The sequence below is a fragment of the Oncorhynchus gorbuscha genome, linkage group LG15 (genome assembly GCF_021184085.1).
Source record: "Oncorhynchus gorbuscha isolate QuinsamMale2020 ecotype Even-year linkage group LG15, OgorEven_v1.0, whole genome shotgun sequence".
Taxonomy (NCBI): domain Eukaryota; kingdom Metazoa; phylum Chordata; class Actinopteri; order Salmoniformes; family Salmonidae; genus Oncorhynchus; species Oncorhynchus gorbuscha.
This window is the reverse complement of record NC_060187.1, coordinates 40,326,714-40,354,047: the sequence shown is the minus strand read 5'-3', so window position 1 is coordinate 40,354,047 and position 27,334 is coordinate 40,326,714. Positions and strand designations below refer to the sequence as shown.

Here is a 27,334-nt window from a genome sequence, read left to right as displayed (position 1 = left end):
ATTCTGTCCTTGAGCTTTTGTCTATTAATGTTCTGTATCATGTCATTTTCATGTTTTATGTAGACCCCAGGAAGAGTAACTAGTGCTTTCACAACAGCTAATGAGGATCCTAATCAATTACCAAAACACCTAACCTTATTATTCAAGGAAGGGGATGCAAAACTGACCTTCGATCAGTGTCTGGGACAGGGCCAGGAGGGACGGTGGGAGGAGGAAGCCCCACCGGTCTCCAGTGTGGGTCATGTTTAGGGACCCTGTATGGAACCCTGTCCCTGCTGCTGTCACCAGAGCCTGACTGATAGCCTGGGAGGCCCGGGAGCCACGGAACTGTCTGGATTATGTTATCCCAGGCAGTCTACGTTACCCACATCCTTTACATACAGTACGGTGTACTGCTCTGCCCTATAAAAACACACAGCCCACCCCATCCCATCCCAGCACAAGGACAGGGACACCCACAGAGGACTTCACGTCCTGCCCAGCCACAGGAAAGAAGGGAAGCTGGCCTCTGGAACGTTCCAATGTTTCCTGACTCTTCTATAATAAAAGGATGTCATGTCAGGCTTTTTGGTTAATGATAAAGAAGAATACAGCTGGCTAAGAGGCCTGCTGAGATGGCTTTATCTGATTTGGGTTGGCAGAGAGAGACGGGGAGAATCTTTCAGGCTGCGTTTTCCATTGAAAGTGGAGGGGTAGTAGGTCACACTCATAACAATCCCCTTAAGTCAACAACATCACCAGCATCAAATGCATTCAGTGGGGTACAACGTTATGACATTTCTGTTATGTATAGAGCTAATCTGTTCTACACCCCAGAGAATGTCTGGTATACACAACACATTTCTATCTGAATGTTCTGTAACGCTCAGTTCTTCTCTGCAACAAGTATAAGCTCTCAGTCAACAGTCAGATATAATAAGAAATCTGAAAAAAAACATAGTTTGGGAAATGATAGAGCCAGTCATGCAAAAGGGAAGAGGGTTAGCCCAATAGGAGGGCAGCAGTCAGCGGCCCTGGTGATCTCTATGTCAGCATCTGTGGGGATCTGCCAAGAGGAAGTAGAAAAGGGCTTCGTGGAGAGGAGCTGGCACACACTGAGGGCATCTCTTGTTTAATGAAGATTCCTTTCCTTGTCTCGTTCAGTTCATCTGATTCTGCACTGATAAGAAAAAACTGGACTAGTGAAAGCAGATACCTGGCCTATGCTACTAATCTTTCCTTCTTGTGCATTCAGAGGTGTGGCATTGTGTGTGTGTGTGTGTGTGTGTGTGTGTGTGTGTGTGTGTGTGTGTGTGTGTGTGTGTGTGTGTGTGTGTGTGTGTGTGTGTGTGTGTGTGTGTGTGTGTGTGTGTGTGTGTGTGTGTGTGGCAGGTGTTAGCCTGCATCCACAAGGGAAATGGATTCGGTGGGGATCTGACATCAGATAAGTTACTCAGTTCCCATCAGATAACTCAGTTCCAAAGAATTGCCAAGTAATTATTGCACAGGCTAAGATGGAAAATAAGGACAAACTAAATAGGCTAAAAGACATTAAATACAAAAATATTTTCAGTAGTAAAAAAAATTACAGTGACATGAAACATTCTTAATACCAGTTCTCTTTACTTTTTTGATATGGAATGGAATTGGCAGAAGAAAAAAGACCCTAAAATCCCAACCCACACACTCCAAAACCAAAAGCCCATGAACTCAGCTAACCTTTCAGTCTTTGTCAGTAAGTTCCACCTGTGGTCAGTTAGTGGGCTGGGGTTGTCAAGTTTTAACTCAGTGACTCACCCAGGACAGGAGGACACTACTCATAGTGATCCCAGCGCCAATGATTCTCCCTCCTCCATTCTCTCACTCCCTCTGCCACTTCCAGTAAGACACATGCCTTGCCGTCACTCTAGGCTTAAAATAGTGCTGACTCCCTGGCATCTGCCATGGAACTGGCAATCCACACACACACGCACACACTGGCCCGGAGAGGTCCGTGGAATTATTACTGGGGACAAGGTTTACTCTACACTCACTGGGCGGACATCAATGGAAAAAAAAGAGCATGACGCTGACCACTGCATGACGCTCATATTCAGATAAATATGTCCGTAAAAAACAATGGGCATTATGGCCAAAACACGGAAATTGTCGATAACATCAACTTGGCACACCCTTGGAGCCATTTCATGTGATCAGATGAATGACCATGAATCATATAAACTACAGATGAATTCTGACCCAAAAACCTTTTAGAGAATGTATAACTGTTTCCTGTCCTCTATACTTGGAATAGAGAGAGAAGGAGAGCGTAGATACACTTGTGCTGTATGGTGGTCGTGCACAACTACCAGGTTCTAGGACTTACTGGAAGGCTGCTGTACAGACAGCCGTTTGTCACATTAATTGTGACTGGCAGACAGCAACAGGGACGAGCAGCCCATGAAGCTCAACGTGACACATAGCATTTCCAGCTCCCACTCTCCAAAACCACCAATATGCTTCATAACCATATTTCACATATAATATTTATTTTATAATAGCCTACAGGTAGTTTTCAATAAAATATCACAATATGGTGTAGCATGTTCGATTTGCCTGCTGAGTGTCAAGGAGACCCACAGCTTTGCTAAAACAACTGACAACTGCTTGTTGTTTTCAAAGGATTGTTAAATAAAATGTTAACTATTTGGATGTAATAAACTCAGCAAAAAAAATAAAAACGGCCCTTTTTCAGAACCCTGTCTTTCAAAGACAACTTGTAAAAATCCAAATTTCTTCACAGATCTTCATTGTAAAGGGTTAAACACTGCTAGTTCAATGAACCGTTAACAATTAATGAACATGCGCCTGTGGAACGGTCGTTAAGACACTAACAGCTTACAGACGGTAGGCAATTAAGGTCATAGTTATAAAAACTTAGGACAATAAAAAGAGGCCTTTCTACGGACTCTGAAAAACACCAAAAGAAAGATACCCAGGGTCTCTGCTCATCTGCGTGATCGTGCCTTAGGCATGCTGCAAGGAGGCATGAGGACTGCAGATGTGGCCAGGGCAATAAATTGCAATGTCTGTCCTGCGAGATGCCTTAGACAGCGCTACAGGGAGACATGATGGACAGCTGATCGTCCTCGCAGCGGCAGACCACGTGGAACAACACCTGCACAGGATCGGTACATCCAAACATCACACCTGTGGGACAGGTACAGGATGGCAACAACAACTGCACGAGTTACACCAGGAACGCACAATCCCTCCATCAGCGCTCAGACTGTCCACAATAGGCTGAGAGAGGCTGGACTGAGGAACAACGTCGTTGCTGGACCAGACAGGACTGGCAAAAAGTGTTCACTGACGAGTCGCGGTTTTGTCTCACCAGGTGATGGTTGGATTCACGTTTATCGTCGAAGGAATGAGCGTTACACCAAGGCCTGTACTCTGGATCGGGATCGTTTTGGAGGGCCCGTCATGGTCTGGGGCGGTGTGTCACAGCATCATCGGACTGAGCTTGTCGTCATTGCAGGCAATCTCCTCCCTCGTGTGGTACCCTTCCTGCAGGCTCATCCTGACATGACCCTCCAGCATGACAATGCCACCAGCCATACTACTTGTTCTGTGCATGATTTCCTGCAAGACAGGAATGCCAGTGTTCTGTCATGGCCAGCTAGGAGCCCGGATCTCAGTCCCATTGAGCACGTCTGAAAACTGCTGGATCGGAGGGTGAGGGCAAGGGCCATTCCCCCCAGAAATGTCTGGGAAATTATAGGTGCCTTGGTGGAAGAGTGGGGTAAAATCACACAGCAAGAACTGGCAAATCTGGTGCAGTCCATGAGGAGATGCACTGCAGTACTTAATGCAGCTGGTGGACACACCAGATACTGACTGTTACTTTTGATTTTGACACACCCTTTGTTCAGGGACACATTATCCCATTTTTGTTAGTCACATGTCTGTGGAAGTTGTTCAGTTTGTCTCAATTGTTGAATCTTATGTTCATAGAAACATCTACACGTTAAGTTTGCTGAAAATAAACGCAGCTGACAGTGAGAGGACGTTTCTTCTTTCGCCGAGTTTACTATTAGGGCTGAAACCATTTAGTCGACCAAGATTTTTTAGTCGAGCAGTGGCAAATATTTAAGAAATGTTAACTGCACACGAGACACCCGTCTGATTCACGCCTGTCTGAGGGGACTAATCCATTGCGGAGGCCGCAGGGATGGCACGCCAGGATCATTTACAGTTAATTACCATAACTTCTAATCTACAATGTTTGTTTTGTTACAGTAATTTCTGTTAATGCATTCAATATATTATTATTATAGTCTTACTGTTGTCATTGTCGGAGTGCACACGTTTTTTTGCAGAGCACACAACCTAGGCTACACTTTGAGGAAAAAGTTCTGGTTTATTTCATGCCATTTACGAGTTGTCAATGTAAGCTCTCCTGTCAATCTTGAGTAAGGACAGGCACATTTTTATATGATTACTCATAGAACTAGGCTACCTGGCCTGGGTACAACTGTAGGCTTATAAATGTTCCCATTTGGGGATCTGATACTATTACTGATCGTCTTAACTCACTATCACTGTGGAGCTTCTCAAAGCAATCTTTTCTTTGCAAGTAAGCGGTCTGTTTTTACACCCATTTAGAATGACCATAGATCTTCAATGTAGCCTATTTGAAAAATATTTCCAGTTCCAGCTCTTTTGATAACTACTCAGCATGAAAGGGGACAAAATGTCAAGCTCTGATCTGGTGGAAATGTAATTAAAAAGGCCTACCTGATTACTTAATATCCCTTGCGCAAATAGCATACAGCTGTATCTGTCTGGACAGAGCTCACTGGCTTGGGAAAATGAGTGCCCATAATTTTTTATACAATGTTGAAAGTTTTCTAGCACTAGCTTCAAACTGGATCCAAGGTAAGTTGATACGTTTCAAGTTCCTTGCAGACAGGGCATGCATAGCCAATGTGATTTATAGAATATTGATTTTGAAATCAGGATATTTTCTATCTTCGGGCTGCAATGTTTTTATTTGTTGGTTTTATGTAGGTTATTTTTATATATTGACAATGGCAATAGAAGTTACTTTTAGATGTGCATCATTTAGCTAGTTTTGATTAAACACATGACATTGATTTTGAAATATGAAGACCTTATTATAAATTAAATTAAACTGTTCCACGAAAATGTGCATATGAAAATCATAACTGGCAAGCAAATCGGTAGAAATGGTACTCCAAATGGAAAAGGTTGCCGACCGCTGGTGTAGCCCATTGCCGGTAACTTCAGGAACATAATGGCAGAATCTGCTAAGTCCAGCAGCAGGAGGCGGATCGGGAACAGGTTTTTTCCCCTTCTGGTTAGGCTATATTGATCTCTGCCTCACTCTTTAGTCATTTTTGTGTCTTCATTTTTAATTGTAGTGCTTAAAGCATTAGGCAAAGTAGCATACATATAGTTGATTTTACTCAAAAATAGGGTGTTTCTAATAAATACGCTTTAACTTCTTCGATATAGGGGGCGCTCTTTTACTTTTTGGATGAAAAACGTTCCCGTTTTAAACAAGCTATTTTGTCACGAAAAGATGCTCGACTATGCATATAATTGACAGCTTTGGAAAGAAAACACTGACGTTTCCAAAACTGCAAAGATATTGTCTGAGTGCCACAGAACTGATGTTACAGAAAAACCCCAGATAAAAATACAATCAGGAAGTGCCACATTTTAAAAAACCGCCTCATGGCAATGACTCCTTATATGGCTGTGAAGGAGCTAGGAGTCAGCTTACCTTTTCCATGTTTTCCCCAAGGTGTCTGCAGCATTGTGATGTATTTGTAGGCATATCATTGGAAGCTTGACCAAAAGAGACAACATTTACCAGGTGGTCGCTTGGTGTCCTCGGTCACAATTATTGCGTAATCTCCGGCTGCAATATTTTTCAGTACTCTTCTGATGAGAAGCCAGCTGCCACCACTGATAGATTATCGAATAGATATGTGAAAAACACCTTGAGGATTGATTCCTATCAACGTTTGCCATGTTTCTGTCGATATTATGGAGCTAATTTGGAAAAAAGTTTGGCGTTGTAAGTGACTGCATTTAGTTTTTTTTTCTTAGCCAAACGTGATGAACAAAATGGAGCTATTTCTCTTACACAAATAATCTTTTTGGAAAAAATGAACATTTGCTATCTAACTGAGAGTCTCATCATTGAAAACATCCAAAGTTCTTCAAAGGTAAATTATTTTTATTTGAATGCTTTTCTTGTTTTTGTGAAAACGTTGCCTGCCGAATGCTAGGCTTAATGCTATGCTAGGCTATCAATACTCTTACACAAATGCTTGTGTAGCTTTGGTTAAAGCATATTTTGAAAATCTGAGATGACAGTGTTGTTAACAAAAGGCTAAGCTTGTGTTTCAATATATTTATTTCATTTGCGATTTTCATCAGTAGGAAATGTTGCGTTATGGTAATGAGCTTGAGGCTATGATTTTACGCTCCCGGATACGGGATTGCTCGACGCTAGAGGTTAAACATTTCCGATCAATCCATTGGTCGAAAACAGACGACTCGGTCGACAAAGATTTTTTGGGGGGCGGGGACAGCCCCAAATATTATCACCTCTTGAAGAGCATAGTCAGACCTACAAATGTCTGATTATTGCATGTAAAACAATTGCACACATTCAGCCCTACCAGAGTTATTTGAGTGATATAAAATGAAAGTGAACTACACCTAACAAGGATGAGTGGTTTAGGTAAATTTTCCAACTTTTGTGGGCTCTGCATAAAATGTTTACTTTGAAAGCTACCGGTAGAAACTTTGTACAGTTGGCTAAACAGTGGTAAGTTTTTTCTCCAACCAATGTAGGCCTACTTAGCGAAGTTAGCGAACGTGATCCCCTTTCCAACATTGTTTTTAAGAGTGTTTAGTTATGATTGCTGCTGACAGACATGATATAGGCTACATTGATTGATGGACCATGTCAAATTGGCTAGCAAGCTAATAACAGATCATGTCAATATGGCTAGTTAACAAGCAAACTTTCAGAGGATAAACTAGGTCTCAAATAGTTTGGGGACAGCAGCTAGCCTAGTGGTTAGTGTTGGGCCAGTAACCTAAAGGTTGCTAGATCGAATCCCCGATCTGACAAGAGTAAAAATATGTCGTTATGCCGCTGAACAAGACAGTTAACCCACTGTTCCTACATTTACATTTACATTTAAGTCATTTAGCAGACGCTCTTATCCAGAGCGACTTACAAATTGGTAGGCCATCATAGTAAATAAGAATTTGTTCTTAACTGACTTGCCTAGTTAAGTAAAGATTAAATGTTTTTTTGTGTTGTTTTTAAAAGCTGCTGCCACATCACAAAATAAACAAAATCAAATAAAAAACAGTACATCATGATTTGCGAGCAGTCTAACGGTGAACTTCAACTGAAGTCAACTGAAGTCTAACGGTCAACTTCACCAGGACGAGGTCTTGCCGTTGTCAAGCTCTTTCCAAATGCCTAATCTCTGATGAAGTAAGCAAAATTATGTTTGTTTAGCTAGCTACATGCCAAATGGATAGGTACCATCACATATCTCAAATGACATGATCATTGGTGTTTACAGATCAAGAAAAGCATGCAGTTACTAGTTGTATAACTGATGATAGAGCCAAATGTGCGCAATTGTTTCACATGGACTAACCAGAAATGTGTAGTTCTGACTATGCTCAATAGGTGATGACATTAAAACCAAATAGTTATAACATTTGTTTAACAATCCCTTGAAAACGGCACGTAGATGTTAATGGTTTTAGCGGAGCTAGGGGCCTCCTTGCCCCCCAGCAGCCAAATCGAACGTATGACGTTTTATTGAAAATTACATACTGAATATAAAGCCCTCCAATGGTCTAGGAGTAACATGTGAAGAAGCGAATGAGCACCAGAACATATTTCAGCAATTGCTTATTGATAAGAGCAGTGCATATACATTTCTGAAATGGCAACACCAGGGCCCTACGCTGCATCTTTTATTTAACAACATGCACGTGTGCGCCTAAGTTGAAAAATGTTGGCGCACAAAGAAATTTAGGAGCACAATTAAATATACTTGAGATATTAAAGACAGAATCATAACTTTTTCTAGGCGCATTGGTGCTCCTATTTAGACGCATAACCCAAGTTAATTGTGTGCACTGTTGAGCCCTGAACACCTTTAGCAAATCGTCAGCGTCCGATGAAAACCACATCTCTAAAACAGAAAATATTTACGGAAAAAAATAAAAACTGCCACATATTCACATGAACAAATACACAATTATTAAACCTCATATTCAAAATAGCTTCTCTCTTCTTGGTCCTAGAGTCATGACATTTTCAGAGCACATTGAAGGGAGTTACTGTTTTCAATACAGGTAAAAAATTAAAATTAAATTTAAAAAAAAGTTTAAACAAATTGCAAAAATGAAGATTAGGTTTTTAGACAAAATTCAGATGAGGTCAGATGAGGCCATGATGCAAGCTAGGCAGAAAATAGTTGAGTCATAGGTGTACCAAAGATTTCTATTTGATCAAGGAGGTGTAAGGAGTATGAAGCATCCTTTTTAATAACCCATTCAATAAAAGAAATTATAACCACACTGAAAACAGCATTGGTAAAATGCACTAGATAACACCTAACCTACATATTCTCAATCACCTATACACGACAATCAGTGTCTCAAACATTAAGAAAAGAAACAATCAAATTAAAACAGTCAGCTAACATAAATACACATTTGTGTTAACCCCAGACACCAAGCTCCTTGTTTTACACACTTCAACATAAATAACAGCAGTACCTTGGGAAGTGGTCGTCCCAACTGTGAATAGAGTTTAGTCCAAAACGGCAGGATAGAAGACATGAGTCCAAAACCTCTGGGGTGAAATACCACTCTCCTAATTCACCTTTCCCTTACGACAGATCCTTCCATGTGCTGGAGCAGTGGAAACACCTCACATCTGGAATGTTTCCCAAGAGCAGACGGCCCTACCAGTTCCTTCCAGAACACACAGAAACGGACAACACACACTACAGGTAGGCTCTGGGAAGAAAACAATACCATAAAAACATACACTTTCTACTATGGCTGGATTGACAGGTATTTACATAGAGGTTTAGACATATTGATTGTGGTCTATTTCCTCAATGCTCTAAGGTGCTGGGGAGAGAGCAGAGGGGAGGGGGAGGGGAACAGGGGGAGGAGGGGAGGAGCTTTCAGGAAATGATGCTTCTGTTGGTAAGTGACTAGAGTTACTGGCAGTCAAGCCCATTTTACTGTACATGGTGTAACTCAACCGCATTTGTAGTTTAAACAGTCCTGCGCAAATGGGTCCTTGCTAGCGGCTCTCATGCCATTGCATACGGTCATGTTCAATGTCTCGGATCAGTATTTAATGATTATTATATTTAGAGGTTGGCTGGCTAGCAGGTTTATTTTCAGACACTGACTTTTGTCTGCCGGACAGATTAGGCTCTGTTGCAAGGCTGTGCTGCTGCTAGAAGTGAAAATTATCTGGACTTTTAATGATTGAGTTTTGCTGAGATGTCAAACTAATTAAAGAGCTAATGGAATGGGTAGTCACTTATCAGAATTGAGCTACAGTATATGAAATTGTCATTTCTAGCTGTCAAAGCACCGGACACACTGACAGAGACATCTAGCTACATGATTCATAAATACGGGGAAGGATTTGATGTCTCAATCTTTAACTGTTCTATCCACAGAGACAATCCAAAGACTGACAATGAGTGAGTGTATCTGATAGTTACTACTTCAAAAGTCTTAGGTGTATATGTAATACAGACAAACAGATAAATGCTAGGTATACCTAAAAAAATAAAATACATGAAGAGATTACAATGATTTAGACATATGACGCACTCCATCTCTGCTTACGGGAAACAAGGCTGTGATATGATTGTCAAAACATCTGGGGGAAATGCTACTGATATATATATTTTGTAAGGCTAATACTAAAAAGAAAGGTACAAAATGCATTTATTTTATATATATAAAAATAAATCGTGATTCATGCAAAACAAATCACATCCTCCTTCCTGGTAGAGGGACAGTGCATGGCCACTGCCCCCTGCTAACAGGAACAGATGGGTCATCAGGTCTGCTGTGGCAACTTGTTGCCCACCTCCACTGGGCTGGTCTACGGGGGGGGGGCAGACTGAGTGCACCCTTTGGTGTCATGAGTGAGATTGTGGGAATCCTCTGGTCTGTAAAGGTCACTCTGAGGCTATTGGGACATTGGCAAGGATGTGTCACTGATGAGCTGCATCTTTCAAGCATTCAGTATCATCTCTCCCCACTGTGTCACAGCCCAGACAATACAAACACTGTGGCAGGGTGGGCTGCTGTTGTTGAAAATTACATGCTCAATCTCTGTTGATGAGACAGAACTAAATCCATAAGAGTGTGAAACATTAAAAGCAACATTTCCCACAAATTGCAAAGTTAGTTGTTTGCCTCAACTGGGAGGACTGCCTGTAGCAAACCTTTGTTTGTTTACTGCCTGGTAAAGTAGGCCATCCAACAGGCAATTTGTGACACGTGTTAGAAGAGAAATGAAACTGACTTTGCAAAACAAGCTCGGAATAAGACCTATATCTCATAATTTAACTATTAACTATTACATCTCCAAGGCATTCTACTGCAACAAAACAAGCTGGGACAATAAAACAAGTCATTGAGCTTGATTCAGTTACAATGAAACAGAACACATGGCACCTTTCTCTTGGTACAGAACCTGACATTGTTAAGTCAACAGACATTATCCAAAATCTCTTATTGAGCCATTCCTTTGCAGTCCAGTGCTTAAGAGAGATTTACTACGGAGTTGAACATGCCTTTATTAAAGCCTCTTATATGGTCTCTCGTTGGAGGATATGAGCAGGTGGGGAGGCAGAACGGGCCAGCTCAAACACACCACTGTGACATAACAGAAGATAACCTGACATATGCACCTATACAGAGGTGTGGGACACGCAGGAAGTAGCAAAGAGTATGTGCAATGTGTGTGTGTGTGTGTTTTAAAGCATTGAGTGCTGAATGTGTATAGCCGTGGACGTAGAGCTCTGTTCACTCGTCACTCTAGACTGTGGCTTAGAGGAGAGATGCATGGTTCGTAAAAGTGCTTCCCTACTATTCTTCTTCCAGTAAGCACTAAGCAGGGCAGTATTTTTCTTATTTTCCCTGAATCATGACATACAGCAAATCAGATGGTCTGTGCGGAGAGTTCAGACCTCAGAGCTCGTGACCCAGGCCACAAGCCGTCTGACCCGTTCTCTAAAATCGGTGACAACATGCTAGCATCATGCCACAGAAAGTACTCTCTCTAGCAAGAATGCTAACCATGGGTTTACATGCATTCTGATTTCAGGTAAACACGCATGCAGGCGAGCATGAACACACAGAGCGCCACAAACTCTCCACCGCTCCTTACACATCCTCACCTACTAAGTGCAGCCCCATTTGACCGGAAATGTTTAAAGGTCAATTGACTGCCAACATACCTCCCCAATTGACTGCAACACTCATCCTGAGTACTGTAGAGGTCGACCGATTACTTTTTATTTTTTTAAATTATTATTTATATTTTAAACGATTTTGTTGGAGGACCAAAAAAAAGCCAATTCCGATTATTCAGCCGATTTTTAAAATGTATTTGTAATAATAACAATTACAACAATACTGAATGAACACTTATTTTAACTAAATATAATACATCAATAAAATCAATTTAGCCTCAAATAAATAATGAAACATGTTCAATTTGGTTTAAATAATGCAAAAACAAAGTGTTGGAGAAGTAAAAGTGCAATATGTGCCATGTAAAAAAGCTAACGTTTAAGTTCCTTGCTCAGAACATGAGAACATTTGAAAGCTGGTGGTTCCATTTAACATCAATATTCCCAGGTGTGTTTTACATTGCAGATAACATGGTACACTACTCAAAAAAATAAAGGGAACACTAAAATAACACATCCTAGGTCTGAATGAATGAAATCTTATTAAATACTTTTTTCTTTACATAGTTGAATGTGCTGACAACAAAATCACATAGAAATTATCAATGGAAATCAAATGTATCAACCCATGGAGGTCTGGATTTGGAGTCACACTCAAAATTAAAGTGGAAAACCACACTACAGGCTGATCCAACTTTGATGTAATGTCCTTAAAACAAGTCAAAATGAGGCTCAGTAGTGTGTCTGGCCTCCACGTGCCTGTATGACCTCCCTACAACGCCTGGGCATGCTCCTGATGAGGTGGCGGATGGTCTCCTGAGGGATCTCCTCCCAGACCTGGACTAAAGCATCCGCCAACTCCTGGACAGTCTGTGGTGCAACGTGGCATTGGTGGATGGAGCAAGACACGGAAACATGCGGTCTCTCCTTCACTGCAGCCGAGGTGAGTAAGACATTTAACCGTGTTAACCCTCGCAAGGCTGCAGGCCCAGACGGCATCCCCAGCCGCGCCCTCAGAGCATGCGCAGACCAGCTGGCCGGTGTGTTTACGGACATATTCAATCAATCCCTATACCAGTCTGCTGTTCCCACATGCTTCAAGAGGGCCACCATTGTTCCTGTTCCCAAGAAAGCTAAGGTAACTGAGCTAAACGACTACCGCCCCGTAGCACTCACTTCCATCATCATGAAGTGCTTTGAGAGACTAGTCAAGGACCATATCACCTCCACCCTACCTGACACCCTAGACCCACTTCAATTTGCTTACCGCCCAAATAGGTCCACAGACGATGCAATCTCAACCACACTGCACACTGCCCTAACCCACCTGGACAAGAGGAATACCTATGTGAGAATGCTGTTCATCGACTACAGCTCGGCATTCAACACCATAGTACCCTCCAAGCTCGTCATCAAGCTCGAGACCCTGGGTCTCGACCCGCCCTGTGCAACTGGGTACTGGACTTCCTGACGGGCCGCCCCCAGGTGGTGAGGGTAGGCAACAACATCTCCTCCCCGCTGATCCTCAACACGGGGGCCCCACAAGGGTGCGTTCTGAGCCCTCTCCTGTACTCCCTGTTCACCCACGACTGCGTGGCCACGCACGCCTCCAACTCAATCATCAAGTTTGCGGACGACACAACAGTGGTAGGCTTGATTACCAACAACGACGAGACGGCCTACAGGGAGGAGGTGAGGGCCCTCGGAGTGTGGTGTCAGGAAAATAACCTCACACCCAACGTCAACAAAACTAAGGAGATGATTGTGGACTTCAGGAAACAGCAGAGGGAACACCCCTATCCACATCGATGGAACAGTAGTGGAGAGGGTAGCTAGTTTTAAGTTCCTCGGCATACACATCACAGACAAACTGAATTGGTCCACTCACACTGACAGCGTCGTGAAGAAGGCGCAGCAGCGCCTATTCAACCTCAGGAGGCTGAAGAAATTCGGCTTGTCACCAAAAGCACTCACAAACTTCTACAGATGCACAATCGAGAGCATCCTGGCGGGCTGTATCACCGCCTGGTACGGCAACTGCTCCGCCCTCAACCGTAAGGCTCTCCAGAGGGTAGTGAGGACTGCACAACGCATCACCGGGGGCAAACTACCTGCCCTCCAGGACACCTACACCACCCGTTGTTACAGGAAGGCCATAAAGATCATCAAGGACATCAACCACCCGAACCACTGCCTGTTCACCCCGCTATCATCCAGAAGGCGAGGTCAGTACAGGTGCATCAAAGCTGGGACCGAGAGACTGAAAAACAGCTTCTATCTCAAGGCCATCAGACTGTTAAACAGCCACCACTAACACTGAGTGGCTGCTGCCAACACACTGTCATTGACACTGACCCAACTCCAGCCATTTTAATAATGGGAATTGATGGGAAATGATGTAAATATATCACTAGCCACTTTAAACAATGCTACCTTATATAATGTTACTTACCCTACATTATTCATCTCATATGCATATGTATATACTGTACTCTACATCATCGACTGCATCCTTATGTAACACATGTATCACTAGCCACTTTAACTATGCCACTTTGTTTACTTTGTCTATACACTCATCTCATATGTATATACTGTACTCGATACCATCTACTGTATGCTGCTCTGTACCATCACTCATTCATATATCCTTATGTACATGTTCCTTATCCCCTTACACTGTGTATAAGACAGTAGTTTTGGAATTGTTAGTTAGATTACTTGTTGGTTATCACTGCATTGTCGGAACTAGAAGCACAAGCATTTCGCTACACTCGCATTAACATCTGCTAACCATGTGTATGTGACAAATACAATTTGATTTGATTTGATTTGATGTCCCAGGTGTGCTCAATTGGATTCAGGTCTGGGGAACGGGCGGGCCAGTCCATAGCATCAATGCCTTCCTCTTGCAGGAACTGCTGACACACTCCAGCCACATGAGGTCTAGCATTGTTTTGCATTAAGAGGAACCCAGGGCCAACCGCACTAGCATATGGTCTCACAAGGGATCTGAGGATCTCATCTCATGTACCTAATGACAGTCAGGCTACCTCTGGCGAGCACATGGAGGGCTGTGCGGCCCCCCAAAGAAATGCCACCCCACACCATGACTGACCCACCGCCAAACCGGTCATGTTGCAGGCAGCAGAACGTTCTCCACGGCGTCTCCAGACTCTGTCACGACTGTCACATGTGCTCAGTGCGAACCTGCTTTCATCTGTGAAGAGCACAGGGCGCCAGTGGCGAATTTGCCAATCTAGGTGTTCTCTGGCAAATGCCAAACGTCCTGCAGGGTGTTGGGCTCTAAGCACGGGCCCTCATACCACCCTCATGGAGTCTATTTCTGAGCGTTTGAGCAGACACATGCACATTTGTGGCCTGCTGGAGGTCATTTTGCAGGGCTCTGGCAGTGCTCCTCCTGCTCCTCCTTGCACAAAGGCGGAGGTAGCGGTCCTGCTGCTGGGTTGTTGCCCTCCTACGGCCTCCTCCACGTCTCCTGTTGTACTGCCCTGTCTCATGGTAGAGCCTCCATGCTCTGGACACTACGCTGACAGACACAGCAAACCTTCTTGCCACAGCTCGCATTGATGTGCCATCCTGGATGAGCTGCACTACCTGAGCCACTTGTGTGGGTTGTAGACTCTGTCTCATGCTACCACTAGAGTGAAAGCACCGCCAACATTCAAAAGTGACCAAAACATCAGCCAGGAAGCATAGGAACTGAGAAGTGGTCTGTGGTCACCACCTGAAGAACTACTCCTTTATTGGGGGTGCCTTGCTAATTGCCCATCATTTCCACCTGTTGTCTATTCCATTTGCACAACAGCATGTGAAATTTATTGTCAATCAGTGTTGCTTCCGAAGTGGACAGTTTGATTTCACAGAAGTGTGATTGACTTGGAGTTAAATAACATAATATAAGTGTTCCCTTTATTTTTTTGAGTAGTGTATTTATAGGACTATTTCTCTCCATACCATTTGTATTTCATATACCTTTGACTATCGGATGTTCTTATAGGCACTTTAGTATTGTCAGTGTAACAGTATAGCTTCCGTCCCTCTCCTCGCCCGTACCTGGGCTGGAACCAGGAACACAACGACATCAGCCACCCTCGAAGCATCGTTACCCATCACTCCACAAAAGCCGCGGCCCTTGCAGAGCAAAGGTAACAACTACTCCAAGTCTCAGATTGAGTGATGTTTGAAACACTATTAGCGCGCACCCCGCTAACTAGCTAGCAATTTCACATCGGTTACACCAGCCTAATATCGGGAGTTGATAGGCTTGAAGTCATGAACAGCGCAACGCTTGAAGCATTGCGAAGAGCTGCTGGCAAAACGCATGAAAGTGCTGTTTGAATGAATGCTTACGAGCATGCTGCTGCCTACCACCACTCAGTCAGACTGCTCTATCAAATCCTAGACTTAATTATAACACACAGAAATACGAGTTTTTGGTCAGTAATATGGTCGAATCCGGAAAAATTTAGAAAACAAAACGTTTATTCTTTCAGTGAAATACGGAACTGTTCCTTATTTTATCTAATGGATGGCATCAATAAGTCTAAATATTGATGTTATATTGCACAACCTTCAATGTTGTCATAATTACGTAAAATTCTGGCAAATTAGTTCGCAATGAGCCAGGCGGCCCAAACTGTTGCATATACCCTGACTCTGCGTGCAATGAACGCAAGAGAAGTGACAATTTCACCTGGTTAATATTGCCTGCTAACCTGAATTTCTTTTAGCTAAATATGCAGGTTTAAAAATATATACTTCTGTGTATTGATTTTAAGAAAGGCATTGATGTTTATGGTTAGGTACAGTCGTGCAACGATTGTGCTTTTTTCGCAAATGCGCTTTTGTTAAATCAACCCCGTTTGGCGGATTTGGCTGTCTTTGTTAGGAAGAAATCGTCTTCAAACAGTTCGCAACGAGCCAGGCGGCCCAAACTGCTGCATATACCCTGACTGTTGCAAGAGAAGTGATGCAATTTACCTTGTTAAAAGAAATTAATGTTAGCAGGCAATATTAACTAAATATGCAGGTTTAAAAATATATACTTGTGTATTGATTTTAAGAAAGGCATTGATGTTTATGGTTGGGTACACGTTGGGGCAATGAGTCCTTTTTCGCGAATGCGCACAGTATCGATTACACGCAACGCAGGACACGCTAGATAAATAGTAATATCAACCACGTTTGCGAGTGATTTTTATTGATTGATTTTTTATAGGATCATTTTAATGCTAGCTAGCAACTTCCCTTGGCTTCTTACTGCATTCGCGTAACAGGCAGGCTCCTCGTGGAGTGCAATGTAAAGCAGGTGTTAGACCGTTGGACTAGTTAACTGTAAGGTTGCCAGATTGAATCACCGAGCTGACAAGGTAAAAATATGTTGTTCTGCCCCTGAACAAAGAAGTTAACCCACCGTTCCTAGGCAGTCATTGAAAATAAGAATGTGTTCTTTACTGACTTGCCTAGTTAACCTCTAGCGACGAGCAATCCCGTATCCGGGAGCGTAATCATAGCCTCAAGCACATTACCATAACGCAACGTTTCCTATTCATGAAAATCGCAAATGAAATTAAATAAATATATTCAAACACAAGCTTAGCCTTTTGTTAACAACACTGTCATCTCAGATTTTCAAAATATGCGTTACAGCCAACGCTAGACAAGCATTGTGGTCCTTCTGTAGCTCAGTTGGTAGAGCATGGCGCTTGTAACGCCAGGATAGTGGGTTCGATCCCCGGGACCACCCATACGTAGAATGTATGCACACATGACTGTAAGTCGCTTTGGATAAAAGCATCTGCTAAATGGCATATATTATTATTATATTATTATTTATTATTATATATTGCTATGCTAGGCTGTGCTGGCAGCAGGCAACATTTTCACAAAAATAAGAAAAGCAACCCAATTAAATAATTTACCTTTGAAGAACTTCAGATGCTTTCACTCAGGAGACTCCCAGTTAGATAGCAAATGTTCCTTTTTTCCAAAAAATAATATTTTTTTAGGTGAAAAACGTCACGTTTGTTCATCCTGCTTGGCTGAGAAATCGACAGAAAAATAATTCAACTATAACGCATTAGCATAACGCAACCTTTTCTATTCATGAAAATCGCAAATGAAATTAAATAAATATATTGGCTCACAAGCTTAGCCTTTTGTTAACAACATTGTCATCTCAGATTTTCAAAATATGCTTTTCAACCATAGCTACACAAGCATGTGTAAGAGTATTGATTGCTAGCATAGCATTAAGCCTAGCATTCAGCAGGCCACATTTTCACAAAAATAAGAAAAGCATTCAAATAAAATAATTTACCTTTCAAGAACTTCGGATGTTTTCAATGAGGAGACTCAATTAGATAGCAAATGTTCAGTTTTTCCAAAAAGATTACTTGTGTAGGAGAAATCGCTCCGTTTTGTTCATCACGTTTGGCTAAGAAAAAAAGGAAAAAAATGAAAAATGCAGTCTCTACAACGCCGAACTTTTTACCAAATTAACTCCATAATATCGACAGAAACATGGCAAACGTTGTTTAGAATCAATCCTCAAGGTGTTTTTTTCACATATCTATTCGATGATAAATCATTCGTGGCAGCTGTGTTTCTCCTCGAAGCAAACAAAAAACACGCAGCTGGAGATTACGCAATAATTGCAACGGAGGACCCCAAGCGGCCACCTGGTAGATGTAGTCTCTTAAGGTCAATCTTCCAAAGATTTGCCTACAAATACGTCACAATGCTGCAGACACCTTGGGGAAACGACAGAAAGTGTAGGCTCATTCCTGGCGCATTCACAGCCATATAAGGAGACATTGGAACACAGCGCATTCAAAATCTGGCGCCCTTCCTGTATGAAATTTCATCTTGGTTTCGCCTGTAGCATTAGTTCTGTGGCACTCACAGACAATATTCTTTGCAGTTTTGGAAACGTCAGAGTGTTTTCTTTCCAAAGCTGTCAATTATATGCATAGTCAAGCATCTTTTTCGCGACAAAATATCTTGTTTAAAACGAGAACATTTTTCATCCAAAAATTTTAATAGCGCCCCTTAATGCATAACTGGTTAATAACCTCTTGAAGCTAGGGGGCACTATTTTTATTTTTGGGAAAATAACGTTCCCAAAGTAAACTGCCTATTTCTCAGGACCAGATGCTAGAAAATGCATATAATTGACAGCTTAGAATAGAAAACTCTTAAATTTCCAAAACTGTAAAAAATATTGTCTGAGTATAACAGAACTGATATTGCAGGCGAAATCCTGAGAAAAATCCAATCAGGAAGTGACTCTTATTTTGAAACCCCCGTCTTTCTATGCATCCCTATTGCCCACTGAAAGGGATATCAACCAGATTCCTTTTTTTCTGTGGCTTCCCTAAGGTGTCTACAGCCTTTAGACGTAGTTTCAGGCCATTATTTTGAAGAATGAGCGTAAACGTCCACATTGCGTAAGTGGTCAGTTGTTGGCTCTCAGTGTGATTTTTGCGCTAAACAGAGAGGTAGCCATTTTTTCTCCCGGTCCTAGTGAAAAGCCAACTGTCCCGGTTGATATATTATTGAATAGATATTTGAAAAACACCTTGAGGATTGATTATAAAAAACGTTCACCATGTTTGTCGATATTATGTATATAATTTGGAATTTTTGTCTGCGTTGTCGTGACCGCTATTTCCGGGGGATTTCTAGGCATAACGCATCAAACTAACTGAGGTATTTGGATATAAAAAATATCTTTATGGAACAAAAGGAACATTTTTTGTCAATCTGGGAGTCTCGTGAGTAAAAACATCCGAAACGCAAAGGTAAAACGATTCATTTGATTTATTTTCTGATTTGTGACCAAGTTACCTGCAGCTAGGTGTACATAATGTTTTACTAGTATATCAATAAACTTACAAACGCTTGTATAGTTTTCGCCGTATTTGGAGCATTATTTCTTAATCTGAGACGACAGGGTGATTAACAAAAGGCTAAGCAGTGTTTCACTATATTTCACTTGTGATTTCATGAATATGAATATTCCGAGAACCAGAAGGGGCCTCCTTACCAGCCATTTTTAATCAGAAAGCACTCAGGGCAGCTGATGTAAGGAGACCAACAATAATTACATTCAAGAGCACAATGGAAATGTCTCCATTCTCCATGATAACCAGGGTCAGGTTCTTGAGTCCAGAGTTCACAGTATAGCCTTCATATGGATAGATAGGCCTAATGAATAAATCAGTGATGCACTCAATGATCATTCATAGATTACATGGTAGAGTAATATTTCTCAGAGACTTAAAATATGGTTCATCTCCATTCCCCAGATGAACATTTAGTGCACAGCAGTGCATTTCTAAACAATAAGGATATCCTGATTGAGCTCTACACCAGAGAAACGACAAACTAGCCCTATCGGATGCCGTGTCTATTAAAGGCTGCACCTCCGATTGGATTTCACTCGGAGGGGACATTCATAAAATATAATTTATTGAGTAACAGTTGGACCTGCGTAACTTCAGCGCTAGCATACAGTACTCTACCAGCCGGTTGAAGCATAATATAATTGTGTCACTCAGTTTATCAGGAGCACAATTACGACATACATCCTCCACACACTATACATAGGCCTAGTGTTACCATGCTGTCATATTGAAAGGAGTGAGTGGCATGGAGGGAGTGGGGGAAGGGGCAGAGAGAGATGGTGCTCATGGTTGAGTGTTTCAGGATTACTCATGACCCCGTGACTTACATTTTCTCCGCCTGCCTTGTGCTGAAGCCCATTTTTCACACACACACATGGATGCAGTGTGGTCAGACTGAACAACCAGCACTCAGACAGCTCCACTGCTTTTTACAAGCCAGGAAGCTACTGGGTCTGTTCAGAGGTGAAGGATTTTTTTGAAACCGTTAAACATTGAGCTCAAACGTAACAACGTAGTCTAGGAGGGTGAGTCTAAATGTCAAGGATTACAGTCATCTACTGGCCCGGACGTGGTGTATTTTTTAAACGCATTGGGGTCATGCAGGGCCTATAGGTTGGCATGCTTTCTCTATATTCAACTATTAATGTGAAACATTTTATTATTAAGTATCAAAAAGCTATGTAATATAATTTAGCAATATAAATTATGCTATCATTTAGAAAACTTTTTTTATCACATTCATTTTTGTATCTAAAGTACATCATTTTTAGAACATTTTTGACATCCAAAATAGGACATTGGCTCTTCAAAACAACAGCGTTCCAAATGAGATAGACCTGGCTATATTAGGCTAGCCAGGATGACTGATAGGTGTCTTTTTGTAGCTTTTTGCCAGCTTTAAACAGTAGCCAGCATGTTGCTAGTACGTTCACTATTGAAGGTTTAATTTGTACATTTCCCCCCCTAACGCACTAAAATAAATAACCTCAGCAAGTAGATTGATGGGAGCTTCTTTTTACTATTGACAGCTTAAAATGTGCTGTGTGAAGGCATCAACTCGTACTGATGGAGTGCTCAAGAAGTTGTGACTCGTGGTAGAGTGGTGGAGCTTGAATGAACTGACAATCATATTGTGTATATGAAAAATGACTTTTCCATGTGTAGTCTTCAATGGTAGACTGACAGAGCAGGTAAACGTTTAACTGGAATGCAAAAATGTGCTGAAAAGTTACCGTCCCAGCATGGTTTTACTGGCCCTGGGCCAGCGAGACATCGTTAATGTTGGTCCCAGTGACACTGCTTGTCCCCTGGCACTTCAACAAGAACAAAGCAACATGGAGACCTACTAGGGAAATCCCACGAGTCACATGAAATACCACAAGGAATATACATGAAGTAAAATTGTTCTTATATGGCAAAGGCAGGCTGCTATTTTTGTTTTCCTAAAACCCCCATCTTGAATATCATACCGTTATCAAATTGAAATCCAGGGACAGGCTCATTGAGCCTCATTCATGTGTCTCCAAAGCAAAACAGACATTTTGGAGGTACGGTTATGTCATATGATGCCAGGGCAATAGTCTTACCCTGGTGTTTCTTGTTATGCATTATTGAGGTTAGGATTGAAGGGTGAGGTGTTTGTCAGAGTGTGAGAGTCCGGTAGTGTATGTGTGTACTGTATGTACACTACCAAAAATATGTGGAGATATATACATATATATAGTTGCTCGTAGAACATCTCATTTTAAAATCATGGGCATTAATAAGGAGTTGGTCCCCCCTTGCTGCTATAACAGCCTCCATTCTTCTGGGAAGGCTTTCCACTAGATTTTGTAACATTGCTGCAATGACTTGCCTCCATTCAGCCTAGGGTTGGGCAATATGGCCTAAAAGTCATATCTAACATTTTTCACATTTATGGGCGATCCAAAACATTTCTTGATTTAAAAAAAATGTTCTCTAAATAAGCTTTGCTGTACAATTAAAAGGTCAAATAAACTGCATAGAAAACAGTCAGAACAGTCAGAAATACATAATGAATTCAGAGCTTGTGTAATTATACCAAGACTGAATATGCCTTCCACAAGCACTACATTTGTTTAATCAAAAGTTGTATCTGCTTTTTTTTGTTGCAATAATCACTGATCTGGCATTTGTTTTTATAAACATGCCCTTTTTGTAACAAATTTAACCAGAACGATGCACAATCACTGATGTAGCAGGCATTCTAGAACATTTAAACCAGTCTCAAACAATCTCTCAAGCACAAGCCCATGTGCTAGTGAGTCGCCAGCTAATATTTATATTTCAAGTTTAGCCAACTTTGATGTAGGTATAATTTCACCAGCTCGGAATTCAGCTAACAAGGTGAAACAGTTGAATTGTTATTATTGAGTGCACCCTTCTGTACGTCTCCAACTGTTTGAACAGCATGCTAGCCTGTCCACTTTGTTCAGATGTTGAAATCAAGTGCCCTACCTTATTTCTCAGAAAGAGTTGCCAATTCCTTTTATAAATTTATGCTTATTGCACATTTCTAAAAACAGACTAAACAGCTAATATAACAATCACAACAATTCTGCTGGCATTACGTGCTACCGTAATGCGCACGCGACAAACGGCACATTCATTTTCCAGAATTAATGTTCATTGGTACATCTGTTTAGTAGTGCCTGCTCTGCTCGAAATTTGATGAGTTGAAAGGTTAACTTCTCTATTAAAGTCAAATGTTAATTTGTGTCCATATGACCGATTCGGTGGGACCAACCCTCAAATGCAAATAGCGAATTGAAACCGTTTGTCAGAGAGGAAGAAGTGCTCTCATCTTTGTTGTTGTGAGTGATAGGGGGAGGGGCTTGGGAGAAAGAGGCAAAGCGAGAGGTTTCACTCTCCAAAATAAGCCCAATGCATTTATTTTGAATCAAAGCCTTCCTGCCTTTAGGACAACGACTCCCAGTATTAGGGATGAGACATGAGCATCCCGTCATTATATGACCGTTTCAGGAAAATAGGCGAATGTCGCAAGACTTCAAAGGAAAGCCATTTAAACTTTTTTGGGCAGAAATGTCTACTGGAACATGTGAACTTTTATGCCATCTGTAAATATGAATAAAATTGTTAAATTATGAGTTTGGAGGGTTAAGCCACAGAAACAGCAACCTTCCCACTAGCCATGATTGGCTGAGATAGAGTGGGCTGGTTGAGAGGGCTGGTTGAGAGGGGAGTTCGGATCTGTCTGTCATATAGACGACTATTTGAGCTGGTCAGTCTGTTGGTAATCCTGTCGAACGCATCTGTTTTTAATGTATCGTTTAGTGGAGCTGCATAAGTGTTGCTCCTCACTTTCGGGAGGATCAAGTTTTGAAATCAGAGTATGATAGCTGAAGGGTTGGAGAAAACACCTGTCTCCGGATTACATCTTCAAACTAAAGGCAACCGTGGCATGGCATCCATGCATGACTATGCGTGTACGGGTAAGAGTCTAGCTAGCTACATTCAGATATTACATGTTTCTAATTTTGACAGAAAGTAGTTTCATTTCAAGCTAAAGTGTACTGTTAGCTGGCTGGCTCCCTAGTTAGCGTCATGTGTATAAAGTTATTATTCATATCCCAGAACTGTTTGCTTTTCTAGTTAGAACCTAATGTTAGCTAGCTAATATTGAACCTGGGTGGATATTCATTGAGGGTAGTAACATGATTTGGCACTATGATAGCTAACGTTAGGTGTGTGAACTTAGACGTTTACCTTGCCAGGTTCATTGTTTACCTAGCTAGATAACTTCATGTCTTAAGCTCAAGTGTACCATACCCGTTGAATATGGTTGGTGACAGTAAAAGTCGGCAAAAAGAGTGATGAAATTGTTGCCAGCAGAGCTGGTTAGGCTGTTTTCATGTTAAATCATCAGCCAGAAACGAGATGGGTTGAGCTAAAGCTTACGATGCTGTGAACGATGCTGAATGAACGTGTGAACGATGCTGAATGGGTGTAGACAAAAAGCTCTTCACTAGAAACCAAAACATTACACTGCTATTTTCTCAAAAGTGGGTTTACAAGTTTAATAACTTTTAAAGCAGAATTACTTTCCCATTGTTCCTCAAAAATGCAGTGTGATACCATTTTGTAGCTGAGGCTCTACTTTTATCCAATGTATAAAAATAAAAAAACATTCCATTTTTTTCTACATAAGACCAAATCCAGATGGTGAGCCACATCTGGTGTAAATGGGAAGGTGCACAGCAAAAAAGGATGTTACGAGAAGACACCAAAAAGACATAAGAACAAGCTGAAATAAAATGCGATTAAAAACATAAAATAACTTGATTCTGCGATAAGGGCATTATTTGGAATATAGTGTAAAAACATACATTTGAATGAATTTGATATAGCCCAGGCTTAATTCAGCAAAACAATAGCATTAGTGTGAGGTTGACATTGTAACGTTAAGATATCCCTTCACTGGAACTAAGGGGCCTAGCCCGAACCATGAAGAAACAGCCCCAGACCATTATTCCTCTTCCACCAAATGTTAGTTGGCACTATGCATACAGGCATGTAGCATTCTACTGGCATCTGCCAAACCCAGAATTGTTTGTCAGACTGCCAGCTGGTGAAGAGTGATTCATCACTCCAAAGGCGGCATTTCCACGGCTCCAAAGTCCAATGGCGGAGAGCTTTACACAGATCCAGTCGACTTTTGGAATTGCACTCTTAGGCTTGTGTGAGGCTGCTTGGCCCTGGAAACCCATTTCATAAAGCTCCGAACTAACAGTTTGTGTGCCGACATTGCTTCCAGAGGCAGGGCAACCGAGCAAAGACTATGTTTATGTGCTACACGTTTCAGCACTCGACTGTCCCGTTGCGTGAGCTTGTGTGGCCTAACACTTCGCGGCTAAGCCGTTGCTGATCTTAGACGTTCCCACTTCACAATAATAGCACTTACAGCTGCCCGGGGCAGTTCTAGCAGGGGCAAAAAAAGACAAACTGACGTGTGGGAATGGTGGCATCTTGTGAAGGTGCACGTTGAAAGTCACTGAGCTCTTCAGTAAGGCCATTCTACTGCCAACGTTTCTATGGAGATTGCATGGCTGTGTGCTCAATTTTATACACCGGTCAGCAACAGGTGTGGCTGAAATAGCTGAAACCACTAATTTGAAGGGGTATCCACATACGTTTGTTTGTTTATGCATGTACAGTTGAAGTCGGAAGTTTACATACACTTAGGTTAGAGTAATTAAACTCGTTTTTCAACCACTCCACTAATTTCTTGTTAACAAACAATAGTTTTGGCAAGTCGGTTAGAACATCTACTTTGTGCATGACACAAGTCATTTTTCCAACAACACAGATGTACCTGTGGATGTATTTCAAGGCCTACCTTCAAACTCAGTGCCTCAATGCTTGATATCATGGGAAAATCAAAAGAAATCAGCCAAGACCTTAGAAAATACAATTGTAGACCCCCACAAGTCTGGTTCATCCTTGGGAGCAATTTCCAAATGCCTGAAGGTACCACGTTCATCTGTACAAATAATAATACGCAAGTATAAACACCATGGGACCACGCAGCCGTCATACCGCTCAGGAAGGAGACGCGTTCTGTCTCAGAGATGAACGTACTTTGGTGCGAAAAGTGCAAATCAATCCCAGAACAGCAGCAAAGGACCTTGAAGATGCTGGAGTTAACGGGTACAAAAACGGGTATATCCACAGTAAAGTGAGTCCTATATCGACATAACCTGAAACGCCACTCAGCAAGGAAGAAGCCACTGCTCAAAAACCGCCATAAAAAAGCCTGACTATGGTTTACAACTGCACATCAAATGAAAGTGCATTTGTCACGTGCACCGAATACAACAGGTACATTCACCTTACAGTGAAATGCTTACTTACAGGCTCTAACCAATAGTGCGAGAAAGTGTGTGTGTGTGTGTAGGTAAGAAATAAAACAGTAAAAAACATTTGAGAAAAAAAAGAATAGCAAGGCTATATACAGATACCAGTTAGTCAGGCTTATTGAGGTAGTATGTACATGTAGGTATCGTTAAAGTGACTATGCATATATGATGAACAGAGTAGCAGCAGCATAAAAGAGGGATTGGGGGGCACACAATGCAAATAGTCTGGGTAACCATTAGGTTACCTGTTCAAGAGTCTTGTGGCTTGGGGGTAAAAACTGTTGAGAAGGGGACAAAGATGGTATTTTTTGGAGAAATGTCCTCTGTTCTGATGAAACAAAAACAGAACTGTTTGGCCATAATGACCGTTGTATGTTTGGAGGATAAAGGGGGAAGCTTGCAAGCCGAAGAACACCATCCCAACCGTGAAGCACGGGGTGGCAGCATCATCTTGTGGGGGTGTTTTGCTGCAGGAGGGACTGGTGCACTTCCCAAAATAGATTGCATCATGAGGCAGAAAAATTATGTGGATATATTGAAGCAACATTTCAAGACATCAGTCAGGAAGTTAAAGCTTGGTCGCAAACGGGTCTTCCAATTGGACAATGACCCAAAGCATACTTCCAAAGTTGTGGCAAAATAGTTTAAGGACAAAGTCAAAGTATTGGAGTGGCCATCACAAAGCCAAGTTAAACAATTTTAAGGCAATGCTACCAAATACGAATTGAGTGTTTGTAAACTTCTGACCCACGGGAATGTTATGAAAGAAATAAAATCACTAATATTATTCTGACATTTCACATTCTTAAAATAAAATGGTGATCCTAACTGCCCTAAAACAGGAAATATTTGCTAGGATTAAATGTCAGGAATTGTGAAAAACTGAGTTTAAATGTATTTGGATAAGATGTAAACATCCGACTTCAACTGTATGCATGCATGCATCTACGTACACTACTGTTCACAATTTTGGAGTCACATAGAAATGTCCTTGTTTTGGAACGAAAAGCTATTTTTTTGTCCATTAAAGTAACATCAAATTGATCAGAATTACAGTGTAGACGTTGTTAATGTTGCAAATGACTATTGTAGCTGGAAACAGCTGATTTATAATGGAATATCTACATAGGCGTACAGAGGACCATTATCAGCAACCATCACCCCTGTGTTCCAATAGCACATTGTGTTAGCTAATCCAAATGTATTATTTAAAAAAGGGCTAATTGATCATTAGAAAACCCTTTTGCAATTATGTTAGCAGAGTTGAAAACTGTTTTACTGATTAAAGAAGCAATAAATCTGGCCATCTTTAAACTAGTTGAGGTTCTGGAGCATCAACATTTGTGGGTTCGATTACAGGCTCAAAATGGCCAGAAACAAGGCACTTACTTCTGGAACTCATTAGGCTACTCCATGTGAGATATTGCCAAGAACCTGAAGATCTCTTACAAGGCGGTGTACTACTCCCTTCACAGAAGAGCGCGAACTGGCTCTAACCAGAATAGAAAGAGAA

General features: G+C 41.6%; 1 protein-coding gene across 7 annotated transcripts in view; it reads right to left on the bottom strand.

The window, feature by feature from the left end:
- LOC123997113 (protein strawberry notch homolog 2-like) overlaps window positions 1-27,334 on the bottom strand; it is a 119,805-nt gene that overhangs the window by 40,533 nt on the left and 51,938 nt on the right. The window contains exon 1 of one of the 7 annotated variants that reach the window (XM_046301178.1): window positions 8,815-9,154. The exons of the other annotated variants lie outside the window; for them this stretch is intronic. Within the exon in view, the coding sequence (XP_046157134.1) occupies window positions 8,815-8,877 (63 nt within the window). The 5' untranslated portion in view covers window positions 8,878-9,154. Of the gene's footprint in view, window positions 1-8,814; window positions 9,155-27,334 lie in introns of those variants that run through there. 7 annotated transcript variants of the gene reach the window in all.